At 58.5% G+C, this 23,529-nt stretch overlaps 2 protein-coding genes, 1 long non-coding RNA gene and 1 pseudogene across 4 annotated transcripts; 2 read left to right on the top strand and 2 right to left on the bottom strand.

The window, feature by feature from the left end:
• Window positions 1-23: 23 nt before the first annotated feature.
• NELFB (negative elongation factor complex member B) lies at window positions 24-19,508 on the bottom strand. 2 transcript variants are annotated; one of them, XM_008005483.3, is made up of 13 exons: window positions 17,530-19,504; window positions 17,069-17,232; window positions 16,709-16,808; window positions 16,076-16,306; window positions 10,532-10,717; window positions 9,637-9,749; window positions 7,896-7,998; window positions 7,475-7,570; window positions 6,917-7,059; window positions 6,660-6,766; window positions 1,369-1,510; window positions 977-1,085; window positions 24-808 (listed from the first exon to the last, which is right to left on the bottom strand). In XM_008005483.3, the coding sequence occupies exons 1-13, from the start codon at window positions 18,076-18,078 to the stop codon at window positions 662-664; spliced, it is 2,190 nt and encodes a 729-aa protein (XP_008003674.3). In that variant the 5' UTR covers window positions 18,079-19,504; the 3' UTR covers window positions 24-661. The 2 variants fall into 2 exon arrangements, with proteins under 2 accessions (XP_008003674.3, XP_072878219.1); XM_073022118.1 differs by lacking the exons at window positions 24-808; window positions 977-1,085; window positions 1,369-1,510 and adding an exon at window positions 1,527-1,631 and having other exon boundaries at window positions 17,530-19,508.
• On the top strand, window positions 14,244-15,155 carry LOC103239558 (large ribosomal subunit protein mL52 pseudogene; annotated as a pseudogene).
• A 454-nt stretch (window positions 19,509-19,962) lies between the features above and the next one.
• Window positions 19,963-23,350, top strand: LOC119620175 (uncharacterized). Its single transcript, XR_005236631.2, has 4 exons — window positions 19,963-20,290; window positions 20,481-20,581; window positions 20,927-21,042; window positions 22,198-23,350. It is a non-coding gene; the product is annotated as an uncharacterized lncRNA (long non-coding RNA).
• STPG3 (sperm-tail PG-rich repeat containing 3) lies at window positions 19,977-22,278 on the bottom strand. Its single transcript, XM_008005487.3, has 6 exons — window positions 22,169-22,278; window positions 21,536-21,693; window positions 21,297-21,431; window positions 20,908-20,996; window positions 20,491-20,794; window positions 19,977-20,341 (listed from the first exon to the last, which is right to left on the bottom strand). Exons 1-6 carry the CDS (start codon window positions 22,276-22,278, stop codon window positions 20,208-20,210), a joined length of 930 nt encoding a protein of 309 aa, XP_008003678.3. The 3' UTR covers window positions 19,977-20,207.
• Window positions 23,351-23,529: the final 179 nt, after the last annotated feature.

Below are 23,529 nucleotides of genomic sequence, written 5' to 3'. Positions count from 1 at the left end.
CACAGACAATTCCAGCCTCCACATTTACCAAAACGCCTTTTATTTACATACAAGAAAATCTCACCATATGTCCAGCTGGCCTCGTCACGGCCGCTGAAGGCGGCGCTGCTGGGCGAGGAGTGCTGGTTCCAAGGGTGAAACAAGGCCACAGGTGCACCTGGGCTTGTTCTGGCCACACCTGTGACTTGGGCTGCAGGATGAGGTGGCTCCCTCCACACAGGCCCCAGGACACCCACCATGGCAGAGGCCAGGCTGCTGCCCCCACACGGCCTCCACGGGGTTACGGGTCCATCTCCACAACCCCAAGACAGTAGCAGTGTGCCTCACTTTTGCCAGGCTGAGCCAATGAAGAGGTCCCACCCTCTCCCCTTGGAAAACAGGTAGTGTTTTCCTAACCCAGGAAAACGGAAAATGAGCACACTTTCTGTGGCTGTGAAAGTACAAGGAGAGGCTGTGCCCTCGGAGCCACTGCGTGGATGGCGGACAAGGTCCGGGAGCCTGCTCCAAGGAGCAGGAAGCAGGGGGCCATGACCCCAGGACAGGCCCAGCCACAGCCCCGGGAGGAGGGACTGCCCTGCATACCCAGGTCCGGGAGCCCCTTCTGGCTGAGCAGGGCCGCGACTCAGCAGGGCCCCGGAACCCGAGCAGGCCTGGAGGACCCTCAGAGCGGGGCAGGGGCGGGCACGCTGGGGAGGGGCAGCTCCAGGGCCGGCGTCTCCGCAGCCTGCGCTGGGCTTGGCTTCCGGTGGTCCAGTTGTTCCAGCTTCTCGCCGAGCTGGGAGTAAAGCTCCTTCACTGCCTCTCCACTCTGCGGGGAACCACACCATGGGGCAAGCGAGGCGCATGGGCGGGTGCAGGGGGTGTGGGGCGGGTGCCCACTGACCACACACAGGCACTGCAGGGACAGCTTGGCAAGCACACACGGGGCTGGTAGGGACCAGGCACCTTCACACAGCAGCCCCCCCCAGGCACCCACCTGGCCTGTGGGCTCCAGGGCCTTCTGCAAGGCCTCCAGCTTAGATGGGGCCACCCTGGGGTGCAGGTGAATGAGAAGCCGCAGCGCGTGCCGGTGCACGTTCTCCTTCCTAGAAAAGGCCATGCAGGGCTGGGGTGGGAAGCAGGCCCTGCTGTCTGCCCAAGGCCAAGCCCGGATGCAGGTGGCCAAGGCCCCTGGAGACAGGACACGGCCAGCCTCTGGGACCCTCCCCAGCTGTACCCAAGCACCCTGCAGGGCCACATGCGGGCCCTGGTGCCCAACACACCCACCTGGGGACCCTCTGCCCCAGGTGGGGAACAGCAGCCACCTCTCCGGCTGCGATGGACAAGAGCCGAGGCCAGAGGGGGCGAGATGGTGCCCAGGAGGCCTACCTCGGAGAGGCAGTGAGGAAGAAGCCGTCGAAGAGGCTGCTGCAGAAGTCCTCAAGGGCAAATTCGTCGGCCAGCAGCGCAAGGCTGCCCGTGAGCAGGTGGAGGAAGATGTCACCAAAGGCCAAGTCGCCAAAGGTCTCCACTGCAGACACAGCAGGCATCAGCCCAGCGCCACCCACCCTGCCCACCTCAGAGGGCACCTTTGTCTTCAGAGACCTCAGAACCTGCTTCTGGGGGTGCTCACATGGGGGTTCTTCGAAGTTCTGAGGTGGGAAGCACAGGGTCTCAGCAGGTGATGAGGCAGGTGGGAGTGGACAGGGCGGGTGGGTGGGGTGGGACCCTAGGCGGGGAAGCAGAGCTGTGGCCTGGGGACAGGAGGAGGGGTGAGGGGAGGAGGAGACAGAAAAACAAGGTGCTCCTCCAGTCCCAAAAGGCCTTGCCCAGTAGCCGAGCCCAGGAGAAACAAGCCTAACAAATAAAGGGCCTGCCGCCAACTCCATAGAGTTCTCCCAGACTGTCAACTACACCATGCCACAGGAAGGAGAAAGCAGCACTTTCACATTCTTTTTTGAAGCCAGACACCAAAACACAACAAAGACAGCAAGCGTGCCCACAGATGCCTCACATACGACCACAGCACTGACGCCACGGCGCGCAGCACCCCACACCGGGCCCCTGCAGGGAGGGAGGGTGGCCGCCTGCGGACTGATGCCCGTGGAATGATGCCAAGAGGAGCTGTGGCCAGGCCACATGGAGGTGACATGTGCAGACGGGGCAAGGGTGGCCTTCCTAGTACCCCGGATGGCGCTTTCCGAGGACAGACCCAGCTGGCGCCACCTGTGCCCACGGAGTAACAGAAACACTTCCAAGAGACCCAGGCCCCCAAGGTGCCTGCCTGCCAATCTCCCAGGGCCTTGGCCGGCCACGTGGCCAGGTGGCCACAGGATACGTGGCAGGCACACAGTCCCCACCAGGGGATCCAGCAGCAAGGCCCCACTGGGCAAATGCCCTGATTCCTGCAACTCCAGGGAACCCGAGACTGTGAGACAGGAGAGGGGACGGCAGGCGCATCCCAACCCTGACGGGGCCGTCTGCACAGCAGACAGGAGACACCTGAAGAAGCACAGCCACTGCCAGGCAGTCAGCAGAGGAGCAGCAGTGAACCTGGCTCAGATGTGACAGTGGCCTGTGGTCACTGTGTTTATTTTTTTGAGACGGAGTCTCGCTCTGTCACCCAGGCTGGAGTGCAGTGGCGCGATCTCAGCTCACTGCAGCCTCCACCTTCCAGGTTCAAGCGATTCTCCTGCCTCAGCCTCCCTCAGCTGGGATTACAGGCACGCACCACCACGCCCGGTTAATTTTTCTATTTTTTGTTTGTTTGTTTGTTTTTTTTTGAGACAGAGTCTCGCTCTGTCGCCCAGGCTGGAGTGCGGTGGCGCAATCTCCACTCACTGCAAGCTCCACCTCCTGGGTTCACGCCATTCTCCTGCCTCAGCCTCCCGTGTGGCTGGGACTACAGACGCCCACCACCGCGCCCGGCTAATTTTTGTATTTTTAGTAGAGACGGGGTTTCACCGTGTTAGTCAGGATGGTCTCGATCTCCTGACCTCGTGATCCGCCCATCTCGGCCTCCCCAAAGTGCTGGGATTACAGGCGTGAGCCACCGCGCCCGGCCAGTTTTTCTATTTTTAGTAGAGATGGGGTTTTGCCACATTGGCCAGGCTGGTCTCGAACTCCTGACCTCAGATGATCAGCCCACCTCAGCCTCCCAAAGTACTGGGATTACAAGGTGAGCCACCGAGCCTGGCCAGTTTTTTTACAGGCATTTAAAGGCAGTCTTGTTTTTTTTTTTTTTTTTTGAGACGGAGTCTCACTCTGTCGCCCAGGCTGGAGTGCAGTGGTGCAATCTCAGTTCACTGCAACCTCTGCCTCCTGGGTTCAAGCGATTCTCCTGCCTCAGCCTCCCGAGCAGCTGGGACTACAGGCGTGCATCACACACCCGGCTAATTTCTGTATTTTTAATAGAGATGGAATTTCACCACGTTGGCCAGGCTGGTCTGGAACTCCTGACCTCAGTGATCCACCCGCCTCGGCCTCCCAAAGTGCTGGGATCACAGGCGTGAGCCACCGTGCCCAGCCCCCCTCTTTTTTTTTCTGAGATAGAGTCTGGCTGTGTCGCCCAGGCTGGAGGGCAGTGCCGTGATCTCGGCTCACGGCAACCTCTGCCTCCCAGGTTCAAGTGATTCTCCTGTAAAGGCATCCTTCTTTTGTAGAGATGCCTATGTCCGCAGCCTGCTTTCTTTGATGTGTCAGATTTACACCCAGACATTGCCCTGAGGGACAGGCGGTCACACACGGACCCCACTTGGTCCCCGGGGAGGTTGGAGATAGTGCTGGGTCCTCACCGTACTGTGCTCTTGACTTTATATTATTTCACAAATTCCCACTACAAAAATGTTAAAAAAATAAACAGGAGAGAATTCCAAAAATCAACACCTATTCTTACTAGAACCCACTAAAAACCTAATAAGCTTGCTCTCCCCAAACGTTACTGAAAATGCACATCCCAGCCCATGGGGCAGCCACGTACTCCAAGGAGAAGCCGCACTCCTGGTTCCCAGCCTGTTTCTAGCCACAATCAAATGAGAAAGAAACAGGAGCACACGCAAGGCCTCCGGGTGAGTGTCACTGTGCAAGCTCCACAGGGACTGACACAAATCCAGAAGGTGCCGCCCACTGCACACTGGGCTGGGCCATGGCCTCGTGCCCCTGAGCTACACACCTGCACAGCACATGGCTGTACCGAGTACCAGAGGCCGCTGGGACACAACGGTAAGTGATTGTGTATCTAAACAGAGAAAGTGGAGTAAAAAATACAGTATTGTCAGCTTATGTGACCGTGTGGTCGTATATGTGGTCCACGGTGGACAGAATGTTATGTGGCACGTGACTGTACTGCAGTGGACAGGCCAAGGCAAATCAAAGTTATTTATAACTGTGTTCCCGGAAGTCTCAAAAAATCAACAAACCGGTTCTGCCCAGTGGCCGGCGGCCGGCAGCGCAATGTCCCAGTGCCCTCAAGAGCCTCCCTGAGCCTCCAGAAGGAGCAGCAGTGTTGGTGCCCGCGTGAGCCCAGGAGGTCATGTCTGCCTGCGCCATCTGATGCCACTGTCTGTGGTCATTCGTTCCAGCAGCAACAGGAAACCCACGCCCAGGCAACCCAAGCTCAGTGAGAGGCTGGCTGGGGACAGGTTAATACCCACAAGTAACTTCCTCCGCAAAGAAAGCTGGAAAATGCATGCACGCGCTGTCCTCGGACACACCAGCCACCGAGAAACACACTAGGCACGTGCCGTGGTGTGGATGTGTCCCCAGGTTCACCGCCAGAAACCTGATCCCCAACACTGCTGAGGTCGTGAGGGCTCCATCCTCGCCAAAGCATTCATGCTGTTAGCACAGGAGTGGGCTCCTGATAAAGGGGGAAGCCTGGCCCCCTTCTCTGTCTCCATCTGTGTCTCATCTCTAGCTCTGTCTCTCATCTGTCTGTTTCTATGCCTCTCCTGTCTGTCTCTCTCATCTCTGTGTCTCTCATCTCTGTCTCTGTCTCTCATCTCGGTCTGTATGTCTCTGTCTCTCATCTCTGTCGGTGTCTGTCTATCTCCCGGGCCCGTGCCCTCTTGCCCTCTGCCTTCCACTATGGGATGACACAGCAAAAAGCCCCGGCCAGATGCAGGCCCCTTGGACCTTGGACTTCCCATCCCAGCCCCCGCAGAACTGCTGCATTTTTTTTTTTTTTTTTTTTTTGGAGACGGAGTCTGGCTCTGTCGCCCAGGCTGGAGTGAGTGGCGCGATCTCAGCTCACTGCAAACTCCGCCTCCTGGGTTCCCGCCATTCTCCTGCCTCAGCCTCCCGAGTAGCCGGGACCACAGGCGCCGCCACCTCGCCCGGCTAATTTTTTGTATTTTTTAGTAGAGACGGGGTTTCACCGTGTTACCCAGGATGGTCTCCATCTCCTGACCTCGTGATCCACCCGTCTCGGCCTCCCAAAGTGCTGGGATTACAGGCTTGAGCCACCGCGCCCGGCCTTTTTTTTTTTTTGAGACGGAGTCTCGCTCTGTCATCCAGGCTGGAGTGCAGTGGTGCGATCTCCGCTCACTGCAACCTCCACCTCCCAGACTCAAGAGAGAATCCTGCCTCAGCCTCCCAAGTACCTGGGATTACGGGCACCCACCACTGTGTCTGACCAATTTTTGTATTTTTTTAGTAGAGACGCGGTTTCACCATATTGGCCAGACTGGTCTCAAACTCCTGACCTCATGATCCGCCCGCCTCAGCCTCCCAAAGCGCTGGGATTACAGGCGTGAGCCACCGCACCCGGGCATCCTTTCCCTTTCTACATTGCACAGTCTTGAGTCTCTGTTAGAGCAGCATAACGTGGACTAAGACAGCAAACCCCGGACAAGGCCTGAGTCAGCAGGGAAGAGCCCAGGGTCTCTGTCACAGTGGGTACCGCAAGGCTAAAGAGGCCCCATCTCCCACGGACCTGCAGTTCTACTCTTGAAGGCGCCCATTTGGACCCTTCCTCTTCTTCCTGGCTTGCAACAACCCCTCCCCCGTGGAGGCTCCCAGGAGGAAGTGGGCCTGTCACCACCTGGGTGGGGGACTGGGGCAGGGGATCTCTCCCCCTCCCCTTTGCTCCATCCTCTGAGCAACTGAGGGGTCCCAGGCCCCTCGCCAGTTAGGATGAAATAAGGGCAGCTCTTGCGTCACCTTTTTGTGGGAAAGCACAAAGCTAAACTCCGTCTCCCTTTCCTAGTAAAATAAACTACAGACAAAAACATAAAAGTGAAAACCAGGCTGTGAACGGTGGCTCAGGCCTGTAATCCCAGCACTTTGGGAGGCCGAGGCGGGCGGATCATGAAGTCAGGAGTTTGAGACCAGCCAAACCAACATGGAGAAACCCTATCTCTACTAAAAATACAAAAATTAGCCTGGCGTGGTGGCGGGTGCCTGTAATCCCAGCTACTCAGGAGGGTGAGGCACGAGAAATCACTTGAACCCGGGAGGCAGAGGCTGCAGTGAGCTGAGGTTGCGCCATTGCACTCCAGCCTGGGCGACAGAGTGAGACTTCGTCTCAAAAAAAAAAAAAAGTGAAAACAAAGCTAGCAAAGATGGAAGTGGGCTGGGGAGATGACAGCTCCTGGGGGCCCTGGGGCCTGCACCCTGGGCGGGATCGCACGTGGCAGCTGCCGCAGGGAAGGCACTGCCAGCCACCGCCCGTCAGGACTCACCCAGCCCCGGCAGCAGGCGGAGGAGCGCATTCTTGTTCCTCTGCTTGGTGATATGCAGGACGTAGTACAGCCCCACCTCGCAGGCCATGCGCTGCTCCTGCAAAAACCTGTGCCCCGGGCGCCATCAGCCCTGCCTGAGCCCCCACACCGACCCCCACCCAGCCCTGCAGCAGCCCCCCCCAGCAACAGTGCCACCCCTGCACCACGGCCGCCCCTGCACCACGGCCGCCCCTGCACCACCGCCCTGCAGCCCGTACTTAGTGAAGCTTTCGGGAAGTGTGTTTGGATATGAGACTGGGGCTTTCTCCTCGGCCGGAAGTTTCTGATCCACATTGAAAGTGTAGTCATCCACCAGAAAGGACATGAGCATCGGGAGGAACCTGGTGATGAGCTCTACCTCCTACGAGGAGGGGAGGCCATGAGCGGGCCCCGCCCCACCCCACCCCACCCCAACGCTGACACACACCCTGCCCCGGCCCTCCCACTCCCCCAGACACCTCACCAACCCCACCCTCCTCTCCAAGTCCCCAGGTCCCTCTTCCCACCTCCCGAGTCCCCCACCCAGGTCCTCAAACCCCCTTCTGGGCCTGGATCCACATGGAGTAGCCACCACCTGTGGCCAGCCATGGTCCACGGAGACACCCCAGAACCCCCCTGGTGGGCATTTTCCCAAACAGAAGGTGGGCACCTCCAGGAAGGAAGCTTTGGGACCAAAGGGGCCTCCACAATCACTTTGCTAGCGCCTCCCACTCCACCCCACTTCCAGCCCACAGCTCCTCGGGAGAAACTGGCAGCCCCCACAGGAGGCTTGTTACCATCTTGGGCTCCTTGAAGACCTGGCTGTCAATCATGTCCCAGGCTCCCTGGCCCAGTGCCAGCAGCCGGAGCAGCAGCAGCAGGTCGGGGCTGTCCTGTAGGGAGGACGGGCTCAGCGCCAGTCCCAGGCAGCCGTGTCCTGGCCATGGAGCTCCTCTGACCCTACTCGTTACCCAGCAGGGTCTCTAGTGCCCATGGCCAAGACCACACGACTGCAATCACCAGCCCCACACACGGGGTGAAACCCAGTCTCACGGCAGGGAAGCACGCGCCTCTACCAGGCCGCTGATGTCCACACCGACCACCAGAGCCGGCAGGGCGGCCACAGGGCCCCGACAGCTGCCTCCACACCCCAACCACCCAGAGCAGCCAGCGGGGTGGTCACGTGGCCCGACAGCTGCTGACCAAGCCCACACTCACCCTGGGCAGTGTCTCCTGGCCGACCAGCTCCTGCAGGTGCCTGACTGTGCTCAGGGCCAGGGTGTTGATGGCGAAGGGGTCACACAGGATCATGGACAGGTCCCTGAAAGCAGGCCGCCTTGGCATTAAACGCCTGTTGCCCCTCCCTTCAGTGGCACAGTCCTCAAGAGGGGTGGCCTAGGCTGGGTTCGGGACTGGCAACGGGCACCAATCACATGCTGGGTTTCTTAAAAAAAGCTTAACGTTGGCCAGGCGCAGTGCCTCACGCCTGTAATCCCAGCACTCGGGAGGCCGAGGCGGGTGGATCACGAGCTCAGGAGATCAAAAACCATCCTGGCTAACACGGTGAAACCCCATCTCTACTAAAAATACAAAAAATTAGCTGGGCGAGGTGGCGGGCGCCTGTAGTCCCCGCTACTTGGGAAGATGAGGCATGAGAATGGCGTGAACCCGGGAGGTGGAGTTTGCAGTGAGCCAAGATCACGCTACTGCTCTCCAGCCTGGGTGACAGACCGAGACTCCGTCTCAAAAAAAAAAAAAAAAAAAAGCTTAAGGTTTGCAATTTGTCCTTAACATGTTACATCTTCCAAATTAGAGTTAAAAAAACAAACAAAATAAAGCCTGAGTGTGGTGGCTCATGCCTGTAATCCCAGCACTCTGGGAGGCTGAGGCAGCAGGATCAACGCCCAGGAGATGAGGAACACTGTATCACTGCACTGAAGCCTGGGTGACACAGACCCTGTCTCAAAAAGAAGAAGAAAAGTGGCAAAGGTGGGGCCAGGCAGCACTGTGTCTATACATCAGCCAGAGAATGCTGGAAAGCAAATGCCAAAAGATACCCCTAAGCTCAGAGGCTGGCTCCACGCCACTGCAGACAGCAGAGCCCCCAGCCCCTGGGCCTGGCCGCAGAATGCAGAGTTGAGGAGGAGACTCTGCTACCCAGACACATCCCAACAGCCATGTCCCTCAGCTGTGGGCCAGCAGTGCCCAACACAGCCCTGCTGAAACATCCAGGAGGCTGGGTGCAGGGGCTCACGCCTGTAATCCCAGCACTTTGGAAGGCTGAGGCGGGCGGATCACCTGAGGTCAGGGGTTCAAGACCAGCCTGGCCAACATGGTGAAACCCTGTCTCTACTAAAAAATACAAAAATCAGGCCGGGCGCGGTGACTCACGCCTGTAATCCCAGCACTTTGGGAGGCCGAGGCGGGTGGATCACAAGGTCAGGAGATCGAGACCATGGTGAAACCCCGTCTCTACTAAAAAATAGAAAAAAAAATTAGCCGGGCGCAGTGGCGGGCGCCTGTAGTCCCAGCTACTCGGGAGGCTGAGGTAGGAGAATGGCGTGAACCCGGGAGGCGGAGCTTGCAGTGAGCCGAGATTGCGCCACTGCACTCCAGCCTGGGCGACAGAGCGAGACTCCGTCTCAAAAAAAAAAAAAATTAAAAAAAAAAAAAAAATACAAAAATTAGCTGGGCGCAGTGGCGCGTGCCTGTAATCCCAGCTACTTGGGAGGCTGAGGCAGGAGAATGGCTTGAGCCTGGGAGGCGGAGGTTTCAGTGAGCAGAGATCGCACCATTGCACTCCATCCTGGGCTACAGAATGAGACTCTATCTCGAAAAAAACAAAAGAAAAAACAATATCAGGGAATAAACACCTGCTACCCACGACAAAACACAGCGAGCGCAGACCAGCTGCACACAGGGCCCTGGGGGGCAGAGGCTTCATGGAGCCGACCCTCACCCCAGCACCTGCTCCTGGCCCTTCTTGACTCCATCGAGAAACCCCTGCAGCTCCCGTGCCCTCTTGCTGTCCACGAACCGCTCTCGGATGCAGGCGTCCAGGCACCAGGTGAACTGCAAGGAGGAAGCATGGTCAGGATCAGACCAAGCCTCCCAGGACGACCAGAGATCCGGCCCCAAACACAGCCGCAGGCCCCAGCCTCTCGCTCAGTCACAGCTGCTGTGAGGGAAGGCACCGGGCACCAGTCTCCTGACGGTGCCGAAGCAGCAGGGTCAGGACAGCACTGGAGACAGTGATGATGTTTCTTTCTAAAAGGGGACTCCCTCATGGCACCCTGAGTGTGGGGGTGGCCACTGCAGCACTCCAAACAATGGAAGCCTCAGAGGGTGACTCCAGTCCTGGGAAGATGGTCCCGAGGCTGGAGGGTCCGTATGAAGGGAAACCCCATTCCTGGAGCACTTGGTACCTGGCCAACAAGTAGTCCCCAGGGTTCTGGGGAAGGGGAGGGCCACAGGCCAGGTTTGGAAAGATGGGAGGAAGCTGGGGCAATGGTCAAGGTCCAGCCTGTACGTCCTACAGCCCTCGGGAACAGACAAAGGGCTGGACGGGGCAAGAGAGTCCCAGGGAATGGCCAGGTCTCTGGCTCAGATGCAGGGGACTAGCCTCCTTCCCCCATCAGGGTCTGGAGAGGAGCCAAGATGCCAACACACAGCAGGACAGAAAGATCAGAGCCCAGGAAACAGGCTCGGGAGAGGAGGGCGCCCAGGTGGTCACCGGCCCAGCCAAACCCACAGGGAGGAGAGGAGCCAGGAGGGCCAGGAGGAAGGAGGGAGGGCAGTGGGCAGTGCTACCTTCAGGAGGGCCGGTGTGGGGGAAGGAGGGAGGGCTGTGCTACCTTGTGGCACGGGTCCACGGTGCAGATCTCACCCACGTCCAGGTCATGCAGGGACATGAGCAGCTCAGCCCGCAGCGTGCAGTAGTGCACATTCCGCGTGCGCAAGAAGAGCGTACGCAGAAACTGCAGCACCATGTCGTACAGCTTCACGTTCTTCCCCACCATCTGCGTCAGCCGCTGCACCACCTGCAGTGAGAAGCACCGTCAGGTCCCGGGACCCTCCCAGGCTCCGCCACAATGAAGACACGTGGACATCACGTGCAGGGCAGTACGGCCCCTCTCTCTGGACATCTGGATATCTGTCCTTCCTACTTTTTGGCAGAAAATGTTCCCTCCTCTCTTATTAAATATTGGCACCCAGTCTGACGGTAGCAGGTTCTGTTATTTTTATCTTTTTTATAACTTTTTTTGAGACAAGGCCTTGCTCTGTTGTCCAGGCTGGAGTGCACCGTTGAGACTGGCTCACTGCAGCCTTGACCTCCTGGGCTCAAGTGATTCTCCTGCCTCAGCCTCCCGAGTAGCTGGGACTACAATTGCATGCCACCATGCCCAACCTTTTTTTTTTCTTTTGAGATAGAGTCTTGTGCTGTCGCCCAGGCTGGAGTGCAATGGTAGGATTTCGGTTCGCTGCAACCTCCGCCTCCCAGATTCAAGCTATTCTCCTGTCTCAGCCTGTAGTTGGGATTACAGGCACAGGCCGCCACGCCCAGCTAATTTCTTCTATTTTAGTAGAGACAAGGTTTCTCCATGTTGCCCGGGCTGGTCTTCTGAGCTCAGGTGATCCACCCACCTTGGCCTCCCAAAGTGCTAGGATTACAGGCGTGAGCCACCACACCTGACCCAGTTTTTAACATTTTTTTTCTTCTTTTGAGACTGAGTCTCACTCTGTCGCCTAGGTTGGAGTACAGTAGTGCAATCTTGGCTCACTGCAACCTCTGCCTCCCAGGTTCAAGTGATTCTCCTGCCTCAGCCTCCTGAGTAGCTGGGATTACAGGGGCACACCACCACATCTGGCTAATTTTTGTATTTTTAGTAGAGATGGGTTTTTACCATGTTGGTCAGGCTTGTCTTGAACTCCTAACCTCGTGATCTGCCCGCCTTGGCCTCCCAAAGTGCTGGTATTACAGGTGTGAGCCACTGTGCCCGGTCTAATTTAACTTTTTAAAAGAGAATTGGGCTGGGCACGGTGGCTCATGGCTGTAACTGCAGCAAATTGGTAGGCCAAGGTGGGTGGATTACCTGAGGCCAGGAGTTCGAGACCAGCCTGGCCAACATGGTGAAATCCTGTCTCTAATAAAAATACAAATATTAGTCAAGCGTGGTGGTGGGCGCCTATAATCCCAGCTACTCAGGAGGCTGAGGCAGGAGAATCACTTGAACCTGGGAGAATGAGGTTGCAGTCAGCGGAGATCACACCACTGCACTCCAGCCTGGGCAACAAGCAACTCCGTCTCAAAAAAACAAAATAAAATAAAGTAAAATATAAAATTAAATTAAATTATAATAAAATAAATAAAATAAAATAATAAACTCGGCCGGGCGTAGTGGCTCAAGCCTGTAATCCCAGCACTTTGGGAGGCCGAGACAGGCGGATCACGAGGTCAGGAGATCGAGACCATCCTGGCTAACACGGTGAAACCCCGTCTCTACTAAAAATACAAAAAACTAGCCTGGCGAGGTGGTGGGCGCCTGTAGACCCAGCTACGCGGGAGGCTGAGGCAGAATGGCGTGAACCCGGGAGGCGGAGCTTGCAGTGAGCCGAGGTTGGGTCACTGCACTCTAGCCTGGGTGACAGAGTCTCAAAAATAAATAAATAAATAAATAAAAATAAAATAAATTTAAAGAATAAAAATAATAACATAAAATAAATAAAATAAAACAAAATAAAATAAAAATAAAAGAATCAACCTAGGACTAAGCAGACCAAGCAAGTCCCTCACAGACAGAAATCGGTATGTGCAGCACCAGGTCACCAGAAGAGATGGGGCAGGAGAAAGGCCTGGGAAGTGCAGGGCACCCCACAGTTCGCAGAGGGGTCCAAGGGCTCTGTCTGACAGCAACGGAACAAGAAAAAGGCCCGTGGAGGACCTGATTGGGAATAAACAAACAGGGAAGGGAGAACAAAGGTGGCACTAGCCACCCCCAACAAGCCCCTGCACGTGGTCAGGACCCACGGCCTGAAAGGAGCCCAGAGCCACACGAATTGTTCAGCACTTGAAGTGCAGCAGTTCAGAAGGGCGCTAAGTGTGAAAGACTCACCAGGTTTCAAATCTCAGTGATCCTCCCACAAAAAGCATTATAGTTCAATATTTTTTTTTTTGCTTTTGAGACAGTGTCTCTCACTCTGCCGCCCAGGTTGGAGTGCAGTGGCTAATCACACCTCACTGCAGCTTCGATCTCCTGGGCCCAAGCGATCCTTCTGCTTCAGCCTCCTCAGTAGTTGGGACAACAGGTATGCGCCACCATGCTTAGTTAAATTTTTTTTCTTGTAAAGACAAGGTCTCCCTTTGGTCTTCAACTACTAAGCTCAAGCGATCCTCCCACCTCAGCCTCCCAAAGTACTAGGAGTACAGGCGTGAGCCACGGTACCCAGCCCAATCCTTCACATGAATTACATGCTAAAAGATAATACTTTGGATACACTGGACCAAACAAAACATTAATGAAATTGATCTCACTTTTTTTTTCTTCATGTGGATACTGAAAAATCTTAACTTATAGTTCACTTTATCTTTCTATTGAACGGTGCTAAAGTTGGTTACGGCCAGGCTCACACCTATAATCCCAGCACTTTGGGAGGCCAAGGTGGGCGGATCACCTGAGGTCAGGAGTTCTTCTTGGTTCAGCCTGGTCAACAAGATGAAACACTGTCTGTACTAAATAAATACAAAAATTAGCCAGGCATGGTGGGGCTGGCCTGTAGTCCCAGCTACTCGAGAGGCTGAGGCAGGAGAATTGCTTGAACTCAGGAGGCAGAGGTTGCAGTGAGCCGAGTTCGAGGCACTGCACTATAGCCTGGGTGACAAAGCAAGACTCCATCTCAAAAAAAAAAAACAGAAAAAAAAAAAAGGGCCAGGCAGAGTGGCTCATGCCTACAATCCCAGCACTTTGCGAGGCCAAGGCAGGCAGATCACGTGAGCTCAGGAGTTCAAGGCGAGCCTGGCAAACACGATGATACTAAAAACACCAAAATTGGCTGGGCATGATGGCACACGCCTATAATCCCAGCTACTGGGGAGGCTGAGGCAGAATAGCTTGAACCCAGGAGGCAGAGGCTGCAGTGAGCCCAGACCACACCATTGCACTTCTGCCTGGGTGACAAGAGCGAAACTCCTGTCTCAAAAAAAAAAAAAAAAGAGAAAAGGCCGGGCGCGGTAGCTCACGTCTTTAATCCCACTACTTTGGGAGGCCGAGGTGGGCGGATCACGAGGTCAGGAGATCGAGACCATCCTAGCTAACACGGTGAAACCCTGGCTCTACTAAAAATACAAAAAACTAGCCGGGCGTGGTGGCGGCTCCTGTGGTCCCAGCTACTCAGGAGGCTGAGGCAGGAGAATGGAGTGAACCTGGGAGACAGAGCTTGCAGTGAGCCGAGATTGCGCCACTGCACTCCAGCTTGGGCGACAGAGCGAGACACCGCCTCAAAAAGAACAAAGAAAACTGTCAGCAAGTTTCAGTTTAGAACAATGCCAATATTATTAACAGACGGAACCCTGGGTTTGCTATCCTCTGAAAAATGAAAAACAAGTCAACTGCAACCATATTAACAAATCATTTAAATACCTGAAAACTGAAGGACCAGGCCAGGCACTGTGGCTCACGCCTGTAATCCCAGCACTTTGAGAAGCCAAGGCGGGTGGATCATAAGTTCAGGAAAGCGAGACCATCCTGGCTAACACAGAGAAACCCCAGCTCTACTAAAAATACAAAAAATTAGCCAGGCGTGGTGGTGGGCACCTGTAGTCCCAGCTACTTGGAAGGCTGAGGCAGGAGAATGGAGTGAACCCGAGAGGCGGAGCTTGCAATGAGCCAAGATCGCGCCACTGCACTCCAGCCTGGGCAACAGAGCAAGACTACGTCTCAAAAAAAAAAAAAAAAAAGAAAAGAAAAAAAGAGGGCTACCCCGGCTACTCTGGCTCAGCATGGCTGCTCTGGCAACTGTTCTCTTCACAGGTGTCTGGAGGCTGCACTCTGGTGCAGCCGCTTGGGCGGGCGGCCAGCCAGTGGCGACTACAGCAGGGACTGGCGGCCAACCCCTCTGGCTACGGGCCCCTTACAGAGCTCCCAGACTGGTCATAGGTGGATGGCCGCCCTGCTCCCCCAGTGAAAGGCCAGCTTGGAAGAAAAGCTGAAAGGGAGAAGTTTGCAAGACGAGTTATACTGCTGTCACAGGAAATGGACGCTGGATTACAAGCATGGCAGCTCAGGCAGCAGAAGTTGCAGGAAGAACAAGGAAGCAGGAAAATGCTCTTAAACCCAAAGAGGCTTCACTGAAGAGCCCACTTCCAAGTCAATAAAAAGCAACTCTTGCCTCCCTTCCTCAGCCCCTTGCTGGATTTCTTATCACCTAGATGCTTCATCCCAGCCAGAAGAGAGCGTTCACATTCCCCATCCATGTTCGGAGCAAAAGAGCTGGGACACCAAGAACAAGCTGTTAGATCACTGCCTGGGAGGTCTGGCTTAGTGCCCTCATCTCTGGCTCCATTCCAGTTCACCTAAGTCTTGCTTTAAAATGTTTACCTCCTTTGCAGGCCATAGGACTGGCCCAACTAGAGAAATAGCTATTCTGTGAACATGAAAAGGGGACAGCAGTTTCCCTGGTTCTAGCCGGCACTCAAGCCTTTACCAGCCCACACACAGCTTAGGCCATGTACAGCTGTCATCTAATACATGTTTTCATGAAACAGAAAAAAAAAAGTTGAAGGACCAAACAGCACCTGCTTTTTAGAGGTGGGCCGGGGGCGGGGAGGTGCCGTACACAGTGGCTCACGCCTGTAATCCCAGCACTTTGGGAGGCCGAGGCGGGCAGATCATGAGGTCAGGAGATCGAGACCATCCTGGCTAACACGATGAAACCCCGTCTTCAATAAAAATACAAAAAATTAGCCGAGCACGGTGGCGGGCGCCTGTAGTCCCAGCTATTCAGGAGGCTGAGGCAGGAGAATAGCGTGAACCCGGGAGGTGGAGCTTGCAGTGAGCCGAGATCAGGCCATCACACTCCAGCCTGGGCGACAGAGCAAGACTCCGTCTCAAAAAAAAAAAAAGAAGTAGGGGAGGCGGATGCTGTAACTTCTCATTAGGGGCCTTTCTGTAGATTTTAATGTTGTCCATATATCACTTTAAAGAAATGTAAACTACAAATAGAAAAACCACCAACTTTCTTTCCAGCACGGGTACAGGCCAGCCCTCCCCTGCCGCCCAGCCAAGAAGCAGAACCATCCAACCATTTACAGGGCAGCAGGGTGTTGATCCCCAGGCAGCTGACGGGGCCAGCCACAGCACCCCCAAAAGGTGCCCCACCCTGCACACGGCCTGTCCCCTCACCTCGCCCTGGCGCCTGGTCTTGGGGGAAGGGCTGAAGAAGTTGTGCAGAACAGAGAGCTCTGTGCTGAAGAGCGCGCTCTCCTTCTCCAGGATGTACTGCTTCAGCAACGGGGAAACCTCATCCCCAAAGAGAGCCTGGTTGTCTTGCCAGATCTGCCGCTTCACCTCCACGGCGCAGGCTCGATACAGCTCCTTGTCAGCCATTACTAGCTTCAGCTTTTTCTCAGGAACCTACATGACACCACAGGCAGGCTGTGAGTGGCCCCTGTGTCCCTGGGTCTCTCTTAAGACAAGCCAAGAGGCCTCAGATCCCCCCAAGACCACCTCCAGCTAAACCCCACCCCACAGGACACCTATGACTGGTTCCCTGGCCCCAGCAGGTTCAGGCAGACAAGCTAAATACCAACAGCTCTTTCCCAGGAGGGGCCCCACACCCCAACTCCTGTGCTAAGGTTCAGTCTCCACGCGGCTCATGTGGGACAAGCCAGACAGAGCTCACCATGGACAGCACTCCGGCAGGCGGCGTGGGAAGCTCCCAGAGCTAGGTGGCCACCAGAACTTCCACCAACTAAGGGCATGAGGGGTGGGCAGACGGTCCACGCCACTACGTCAGGGTTAGGGTTAGGGCCCTACCTTGGGCAGGTGCTTCATGACGCACATCACCACGGGCTGCAGGGACGGCATCTTGACCAGAGAAAAGCTCTTCTCCAGAAGGTCTTCCAACTTCTTGTACCTGGAACAACTCACAGGATTGATGGTGCAGCGATGCGCCAGATCAGAGCAGCTACCTGCTTGTCCCCACACAGGTAACAGCTACCAGGACAAGCCTCCAGGCGCAGGACACATGGGGCAAGGCTCCACACTCAGACACAGAGCCAGGCCACCTCTGGGAGCAAGGATGTGGAGCCAAAAGGATGATAAATGCCCCTGAGTCGATCGAAGGCTGAAAGGACAGCCGCACATCTCACCTGCCCATCCCTCCCGCTGACCCACCTTTCCTCAGCCTTCCCCTCCGAAGCGATGGCTGACACTCGCTCCAGCAGCTTGTCCCGCAGCTCATCGAACACCGACTGGTGGAACTCCAGCCGCGGCGTCCCGTGCAGGTCCAAGAAGGGGAGAGCCGACTGAAGAGAGGGCAGCAGCACGCCATTCTCTGTCTGAGGAAGTCAAGAGAAATCTCAGCCGTAGCCCAGTGTGCCCGGGCACCCCAAGGTTCTAAGAGCTCGAACCCAGGGAGGTACGAACCCAGGTGTTCCCAGCCGTGCTGGCGGTAACCGCAGCCACCGAAAGCCACCCAGCCGTCCAGCAAAGGGGTGCTGGCTCCGGACTCCCCAAAACAAGACTCAGACACCAACAGAAAGCCGGAAAACTTCCGGCGCCTCCGCCAGGCCCGACTCCCGCGCAGGCAGCCCTGACCTCGCACCGGGCTCCCCCCGCCCCGGGGGCTGCCCTACCTGGAACTGCTCGATGGCCTTGAGCGGCTCCGTGCAGTTGGTCAGGGTCTCCTTCAGGTCCTCGCCGTTGGCCACGCCCAGGTCCTGCAGCCCCGCGAACATGGCCGAGGCCCCGGCCGCCGCCCGGCTAGGCGCCCCATCCCCAGCCCGCTCCCCCGGCGCCGCCGCAGACACCCCAGAAGCCCGCTCCGCCGGGCCTCGGGGGCCGCCCGAGCCCCGCTCCCCGACGCCCTCCAGCTCGGCCAAGTCCCGCCCGCCGCGCGGCTCCGCGCGCGTCCCGCAGCCGCCCACTTCCGCCCCGCACCGCCCGGGTCCGCCCGCCAACCGGCCCCCGGGAAACGCCGCCGGAGCCGCGCGCAGGTTCCTGGGAGCAGCGCCCTCTCCCGGCGCGAGAGACCCCGCCCAGCCAGCCCAGTGCGCATGCGCCCGCCCGGTCCCGCCCGCTCCCGGGGTTTCTGGCAGAAGAGGGCGGGTGGGAGCGTGAGGGGCGGACGCGGGGTCGGTCTGATCTGCTGAACTGATCTGCTGATCGGTCTGAACTGACGTCATGTCAGCCGAGTGAATTTCGTGTACAGAAGCATGGAAAACGCTCTTGTTGATCTCGCGGCAGCCACGCGCCGCGGGGACGTTTTGCCGGGGGTTGAGCTCCCCGCCCCTCCGCTCCGCAGGTGCAGGACACGGGCGCAGACTCCCTCCCTCCTGAGCGTGGCTTCCTCCGCGTGAAACGGGCACGAAGCCCACCCCAGCGCTGTCGCCAAGACTGAGGTCTGAGCGCCTTCAGGGGGCCGGGGCCTGGCGGAGACCGGGCCCGCAGCGGGAGCGCGGGCGACAGCCGCCCTCCCCGGCACCGGGAGGTTGTGGCGCCCACCGAGCTCCGCGGAGCCGTGAGGGAGAGTCCAGGTTCCGCAGTGTCCCTTCTTATCGCAGGCGGGCCTCCCCGCCTCTCCAGCCCGCCGCCCTCCCGCAGGCAGTGCCGCGCCAAGCACCCCACACACACCCTCTCTCTTTTCGGTCTTCCCTGCCGAGTTTTTCTCTAGAAATTTCTTTCCCTCTGCCCAACAAACTCTTGCTCTTCCTTAAAGGCTCCTTCCTCCGCCTCCTCCAGGAAGCCCTCCCTCCTCAGCCCAGCTGGAGGAGATCGTTGCATCCTTCCTGCCGCTCCCACTCCTAGCTTTGTGTCTCACCAGGGGTGCCTGGTGGTGCAGCCATGAGCAGAGCTCCTGTTCCCACAAGCGGGGCCAAGCTCCCAAGGCCAGGGCTAGCACAGCTCTCTTGCTGCTGGCCAAGTTGGTCACCCCAAGGGCGAAGGTTCCCGTGCCTTCATCCAACCCCCAGCTGGTTCGGTGGCAGAGGAGGGCAAGGGGCACAGCACACACACAGTCCTGGGGCCTTGGATTCCTCTCTGCAAAAGGGGATGGTGCTGAGGCCACAGGAGCAGCTGCCCAGAGCCTTTTTGAAGGGGTTGAGCTCTGGGCCTGGTCTGGGTCCTGGGTCTGGGAAGGACTTGGGGAGGTACAGGTGACGGCACTGCAGGTAAGCCTCCTGCAAGGTGGCAGCCTTGGGGCCCAACCCTGGGTAGGAAGGCAGGCCAGTGGTAACAAGGGAGGCCCCAGCCAGGCGAAGCTGCAGGCAGGGGCAGTGCAGGGACCCGGCAGGTGAAGGCCCTGGGAGTCTGCTGGCAGTGCCACAGGAGTCTGCAGGGCCCTGGGCCAGAGTTTTCAGGGCACAGGTGACTAAGCCCAGCTGGGTCTTCAGCTCAAGGCCTAGGGGAAGTGGGGCTGCGCCCTGGTGAGCGGGGTCCCTGGGCCCTTCCTGAGGCCTGGCCAGGCCGACCCCACCTGGAGGTGGCGGCTCAGGGCATTTGGCACCACCTTCCAAGTTCCCTGGCTTGGCAAGCGACTGACCCTCAGGTGGACAGCAACTGGACCAGGCCCCTAAGTGGCACGGCTGGGTGAGGGTGTCCCACAGAGCCCACCTCCCATCTCGCTCCAGGCTGGAGCTCAGGGTGAGTCGCAGGCTGCCGCCCTAGAGAAGAGAGCACCGGCTGGGCGCGGTGGCTTACGCCTGTAATCCCAGCACTTTGGGAGGCCGAGGCGGGCGGATCACAAGGTCAGGAGATCGAGACCATGGTGAAACCCCGTCTCTACTAAAAAATAGAAAAAAATTAGCCGGGCGCAGTGGCAGGCGCCTGTAGTCCCAGCTACTCGGGAGAGGCTGAGGCAGGAGAATGGCGTGAACCCGGGAGGCAGAGCTTGCAGTGAGCCGAGATTGCGCCACTGCACTCCAGCCTGGGCGACAGAGCGAGACTCCGTCTCAAAAAAAAAAAAAAAAAAAAGAGAAGAGAGCACCCTTCATGGGCAGCCGAATGGAGATCCCTCAACAGGGAAAGCCGGAAATGACCCAGGACCGCCCCCAGGTGAAGGACAGACAACTGCACACCACAGAGCTCAAGAGAACCAACAGCGTCTCTGTATAGCAGGGAGGTGGCCAGATGAGAGATCCAGGCTGGGCCAGCCTTGTCCACAGCCCATAAAAGGATTGACCAGCCAGAAGGGTGCATCGGGGGTGCCCAGAGGGTCAGAAGGCCAGGCTGGGGCCCCGAGTCCCAAGGGAGGCCTGGGAAAGCCCCGGGGGAGGCCACTTGGTGGCCGGGCCAAGCAGGTTGTGCCCAGCTGGCTCTAGAGTGCACAGAAGGGCCCTGTGTTGTGGCGCTTGGGTCTGCGCACACCCTGGATGACCACGCCAGGCACTGAGGGGAAGCGTGAGTTGTAGCAGTCCTCCACGTAGTAGGCAGCTGGGCCAGGGGTTCGAGCTGCCGAAAGAGAAGACTGAGAGCCCCACCCAGGTGGCAGCCCCCACTCGAACCTGGCTCCCAGTTCCCACCCCTGGCCCCTGAACCCTTATCTTCACAACGCCCACCCATGCCCCAGCCCTAGCCCTCCTCTCTCCAGGCCTCCTTACAGGTGCTGAGCCAGGAGGTGAATGCGGGGGAGCGGCTCATCGAGAAGGCCGGCGAACGGGGCCTCTGCAGGCGGCTCCCAGGAAGGATATTGTAGGTGTTGGGGCCAGGGCGTCTCTTGCCAGGTGCCTGCAAAGAGGCCTGAAGCAGGGACTGGGGCTGCACCCTAAGGCCCAGCCCCCTGGCTCCAGGCAGCCCTGGGCGGATGTGGCCCTCAGATGTCTTGGAGGTGGAGTGGTGGCCTCTGAAGCTGAAGGCGGGGCTGGCGGGCCGGCTGAACGGCTGGTAGTGGGCTGGCGAGGGCCACTGCAAGGGGGCAGGAGATGGGGGCTGCAGGGCAGGGCGCTCCCCACGGATCCTCAGCCAGCTCCCCTTTGGCCCCGCTGGAACCCCCAGCCCCCTGCCTGCCCAGCCCCCACCTTTTGCTCTTGGTCGAAGTCGGCTTTCTGCGTGAAGGGGCTTTCACTCTGGAACCACAGAGTCTGCCATGCCCTGCGGCCACCGCCCTCTGTAGGTGGAGGGTGGAGAGAGAGAAGGCTGGGAGCCCCACCCAAGTGACAGCCCCCACTCGAACCTGGCTCCCAGTTCCCACCCCCGGCCTCTGAACCCTTGTCCTCACAACGCCCACCCATGCCCCAGCCCTAGCCCTCCTCTCTCCAGGCCTCCTTATAGGCGCTGAGCCTGGAAGTGAACACCGGGAGGGTGGAGGGGCCCTCAGGCCGTGGGGGTTTCAGCTCAGAGGCAGAGGCCCCCATTCCCAGGGTGGAGGACAGGCCCGGTGGTCGGGCCTCAGGGAGGGGACACGCACCTCGGCCCCGGTGCCTGCAGCCGATGCTGTAGCGGGGGTGTGGGGAGGACTCTCGTACGGACGGGCTGGGCACCTGGTACCTGGTGGGACTGGGGACTTCCAGGTCAGCTGTGATCGGGGGGCGTTGCTCCAGCACTGGCCACAGGAAGCAAGCTCTGGGCCTGGGCTCCTTCCAGCAGGCCCCTCCCGCAACCCCCAAAGACCAGCTTGGGGGTGGGGTGGCCAGGACCCTCACTCACACAGCTCCCTCAGGGTCTGGGTGTAGGTGGGCAGGGACTCCTGAGGGGTGCCCATCTGTAACCTGAGACCAGCTGGGACCTCCTTCATCTTTGGGGGCCGTGTCTCATCCCAGGCCAGCCCTGGCTCCAGGCCCAACAACAGCACAGATGCCTTGGGCCTGCAAGGGAGACCGGCAGCCACTGTCCCTCAGTCCCCACCACTCTGAGCCGCCTGCCCCACAGCCTATCCCCTCTACTGTCCCTCAGCCCCCCGGCTGCTCCCAGCCACCTGCCCAGCAACCTGCTTCCCCACTCTGTCCCTCAGCCCCAGCCACTCCCAGCTGCCTGTCCCACAGCCAGTCCCCCACACTGTCCCTCAGTCCCCCAGCCACTCCCAGCTGCCTGCCCAGCAACCTGCCTCCAACTCTGTCCCTCAGACCCCGAGCCGCCTGCCCCAAAGTCTGTCTCCCCAGGTGTCCCTTAGCACCCCCCCACCGGCTGCTCCCAGGAGCCTGCCCCCACCCTCTGTCCCTCACCCCCCAGGCTGCTCCCAGCCGGCCTGTCCCACAGCCCTCCCCCCACCGCTGTCCCTCAGCACCTTGGCCACTCCCAGCCGGCCTGCCCCTTCCCGCCCCACCGCCCCCCTCAAGTTACTGGCTGGGCTCTGGTGGCGTCTGCCTCAGGTGGCCGTGGGTCCAGTGTTTGCCTCCATTGATGTAAAAATTTGCCAGGAATTTCACTGCCTTCTGGTCAAAATTCATCATCAGAGTCTCCTGGCTCTCTTCCCCAAGGGCATCACCGGGCTCTGTGACCTCACTGGTAGGCCCCTCTGTTGCTGGGGCTCCTGGGGAAGACGCATTGTCTGGCCCTGGAGGGGCTGCCCCGGGCCCCCACCCCGGGCAGGCCCCTCCCCCACTAACTAGATGATCACGGGGGTCTGCCTGGGCCAGGACCCTCAGCCTGCCCAAGTGACTGCTGGCCCAGCCCTCTCCCTTTCCCCCTAACTTTCCCAGCCTCCTCCCCTCTCCTGCACCCTGGGGTCTCCTGGAAGTCTGGGGTCCACTCTAGCAGGTCCTCTGGGAGGACTGAGGCCTCAGCAGAGGGGGTGGAGGGAACAGGACCCAGGGCATCCGCCAAGCCCTAGGAGATGCCCAGTTGTGTCTGGCCAGCCAGGACTCCCTGGGGGTAGGAGGGAGGGGTCCAGGAAGGATCCCTGGAGGAAGAGGAGGAGCTGCCACCCCACCTGGGTTCCCACTTAGGGGAAAAGCAAAGCCACATCAGATGGGTCTGACACCAGAGGCAGGCCCGGCCCTGGAGCCCAGCCAGGACTGGAGTGTGAGGGCCTGCCTCTCACCTGGGGGCACAGACGCTAGAAGGTGTCACTGATGGCCGGGTTGCTTGACCTGCAAAGGAACAGCCGGCCTGTGTGAGCAAGAGCCCGTGTGGGCACCAAGGCCCTCGCTGTGTGGCCTCTGGAGCTGACCGCCAGCCGGTCCCAGCCCTGACCTTGGCCCAGAATCCACCAGGGCAGGGCCTGTGAACAGGGCCAACTCGGGCCTCCTCCGCCCTCTCTGGATGCCTGCCCTTCAGCACTGGGCATGCCAGGCAGACAGATGGACATATGCTTGAGGAAGCACAGGTTTTATCTGGGCGAAGGGTTCACGCCGTGTGCTCCGGAGACCCTGTCCAGGTCGCGCCAGGTTCAGAGTTGACTGGCTACCAGTGGAACAGAGTGTACTTTGCTCATGAAGCCCTTGTCATTGGACAGATAGGCTCCTCCAGGTCCTCCCTGTCCTGTAATAAACGTTGCCGCCATGAATGGCGCTGCTGGACATCCATCCTCTCCTTCAGAAGGTGTGTGGGGGAAATGCTCTCGCGGTGTCCGGCTCTGCACCCACACCACCACAGCCGTCACAGAAGGAGGCTTTTGTTCAAATGTTGGGGGGGTTGTTCCCCACACACCAAGCTGGGTGTCCTCTAATTCATTTCCTTCACCATCTACCTGGAGACAGTGT

The sequence above is a fragment of the Chlorocebus sabaeus genome, chromosome 12, assembly GCF_047675955.1.
Source record: "Chlorocebus sabaeus isolate Y175 chromosome 12, mChlSab1.0.hap1, whole genome shotgun sequence".
NCBI classification, from domain to species: Eukaryota; Metazoa; Chordata; class Mammalia; order Primates; family Cercopithecidae; genus Chlorocebus; species Chlorocebus sabaeus.
This window is presented reverse-complemented; position numbering and strand designations above follow the sequence as displayed.

Excerpts from the sequence above, each read along its gene's own strand:
- NELFB (XM_008005483.3), bottom strand. The coding sequence starts at position 18,078 with ATGACGTCAGTTCAGACCGATCAGCAGATCAGTTCAGCAGATCAGACC. Across the intron at positions 9,750-10,531 it reads CCGTGGACCCGTGCCACAAG|TTCACCTGGTGCCTGGACGC; the intron begins GTAGCACAGCCC and ends TCCTCCTTGCAG. Across the intron at positions 1,086-1,368 it reads TTCCTCACTGCCTCTCCGAG|GAAGGAGAACGTGCACCGGC; the intron begins GTAGGCCTCCTG and ends GGCCTTTTCTAG.
- STPG3 (XM_008005487.3), bottom strand. The coding sequence starts at position 22,278 with ATGATGAATTTTGACCAGAAGGCAGTGAAATTCCTGGCAAATTTTTAC. Across the intron at positions 21,432-21,535 it reads CCAGACCCTGAGGGAGCTGT|TGCTGGAGCAACGCCCCCCG; the intron begins GTGAGTGAGGGT and ends TCCTGTGGCCAG. Across the intron at positions 20,795-20,907 it reads ACTTCGACCAAGAGCAAAAG|TGGCCCTCGCCAGCCCACTA; the intron begins GTGGGGGCTGGG and ends GCCCCCTTGCAG.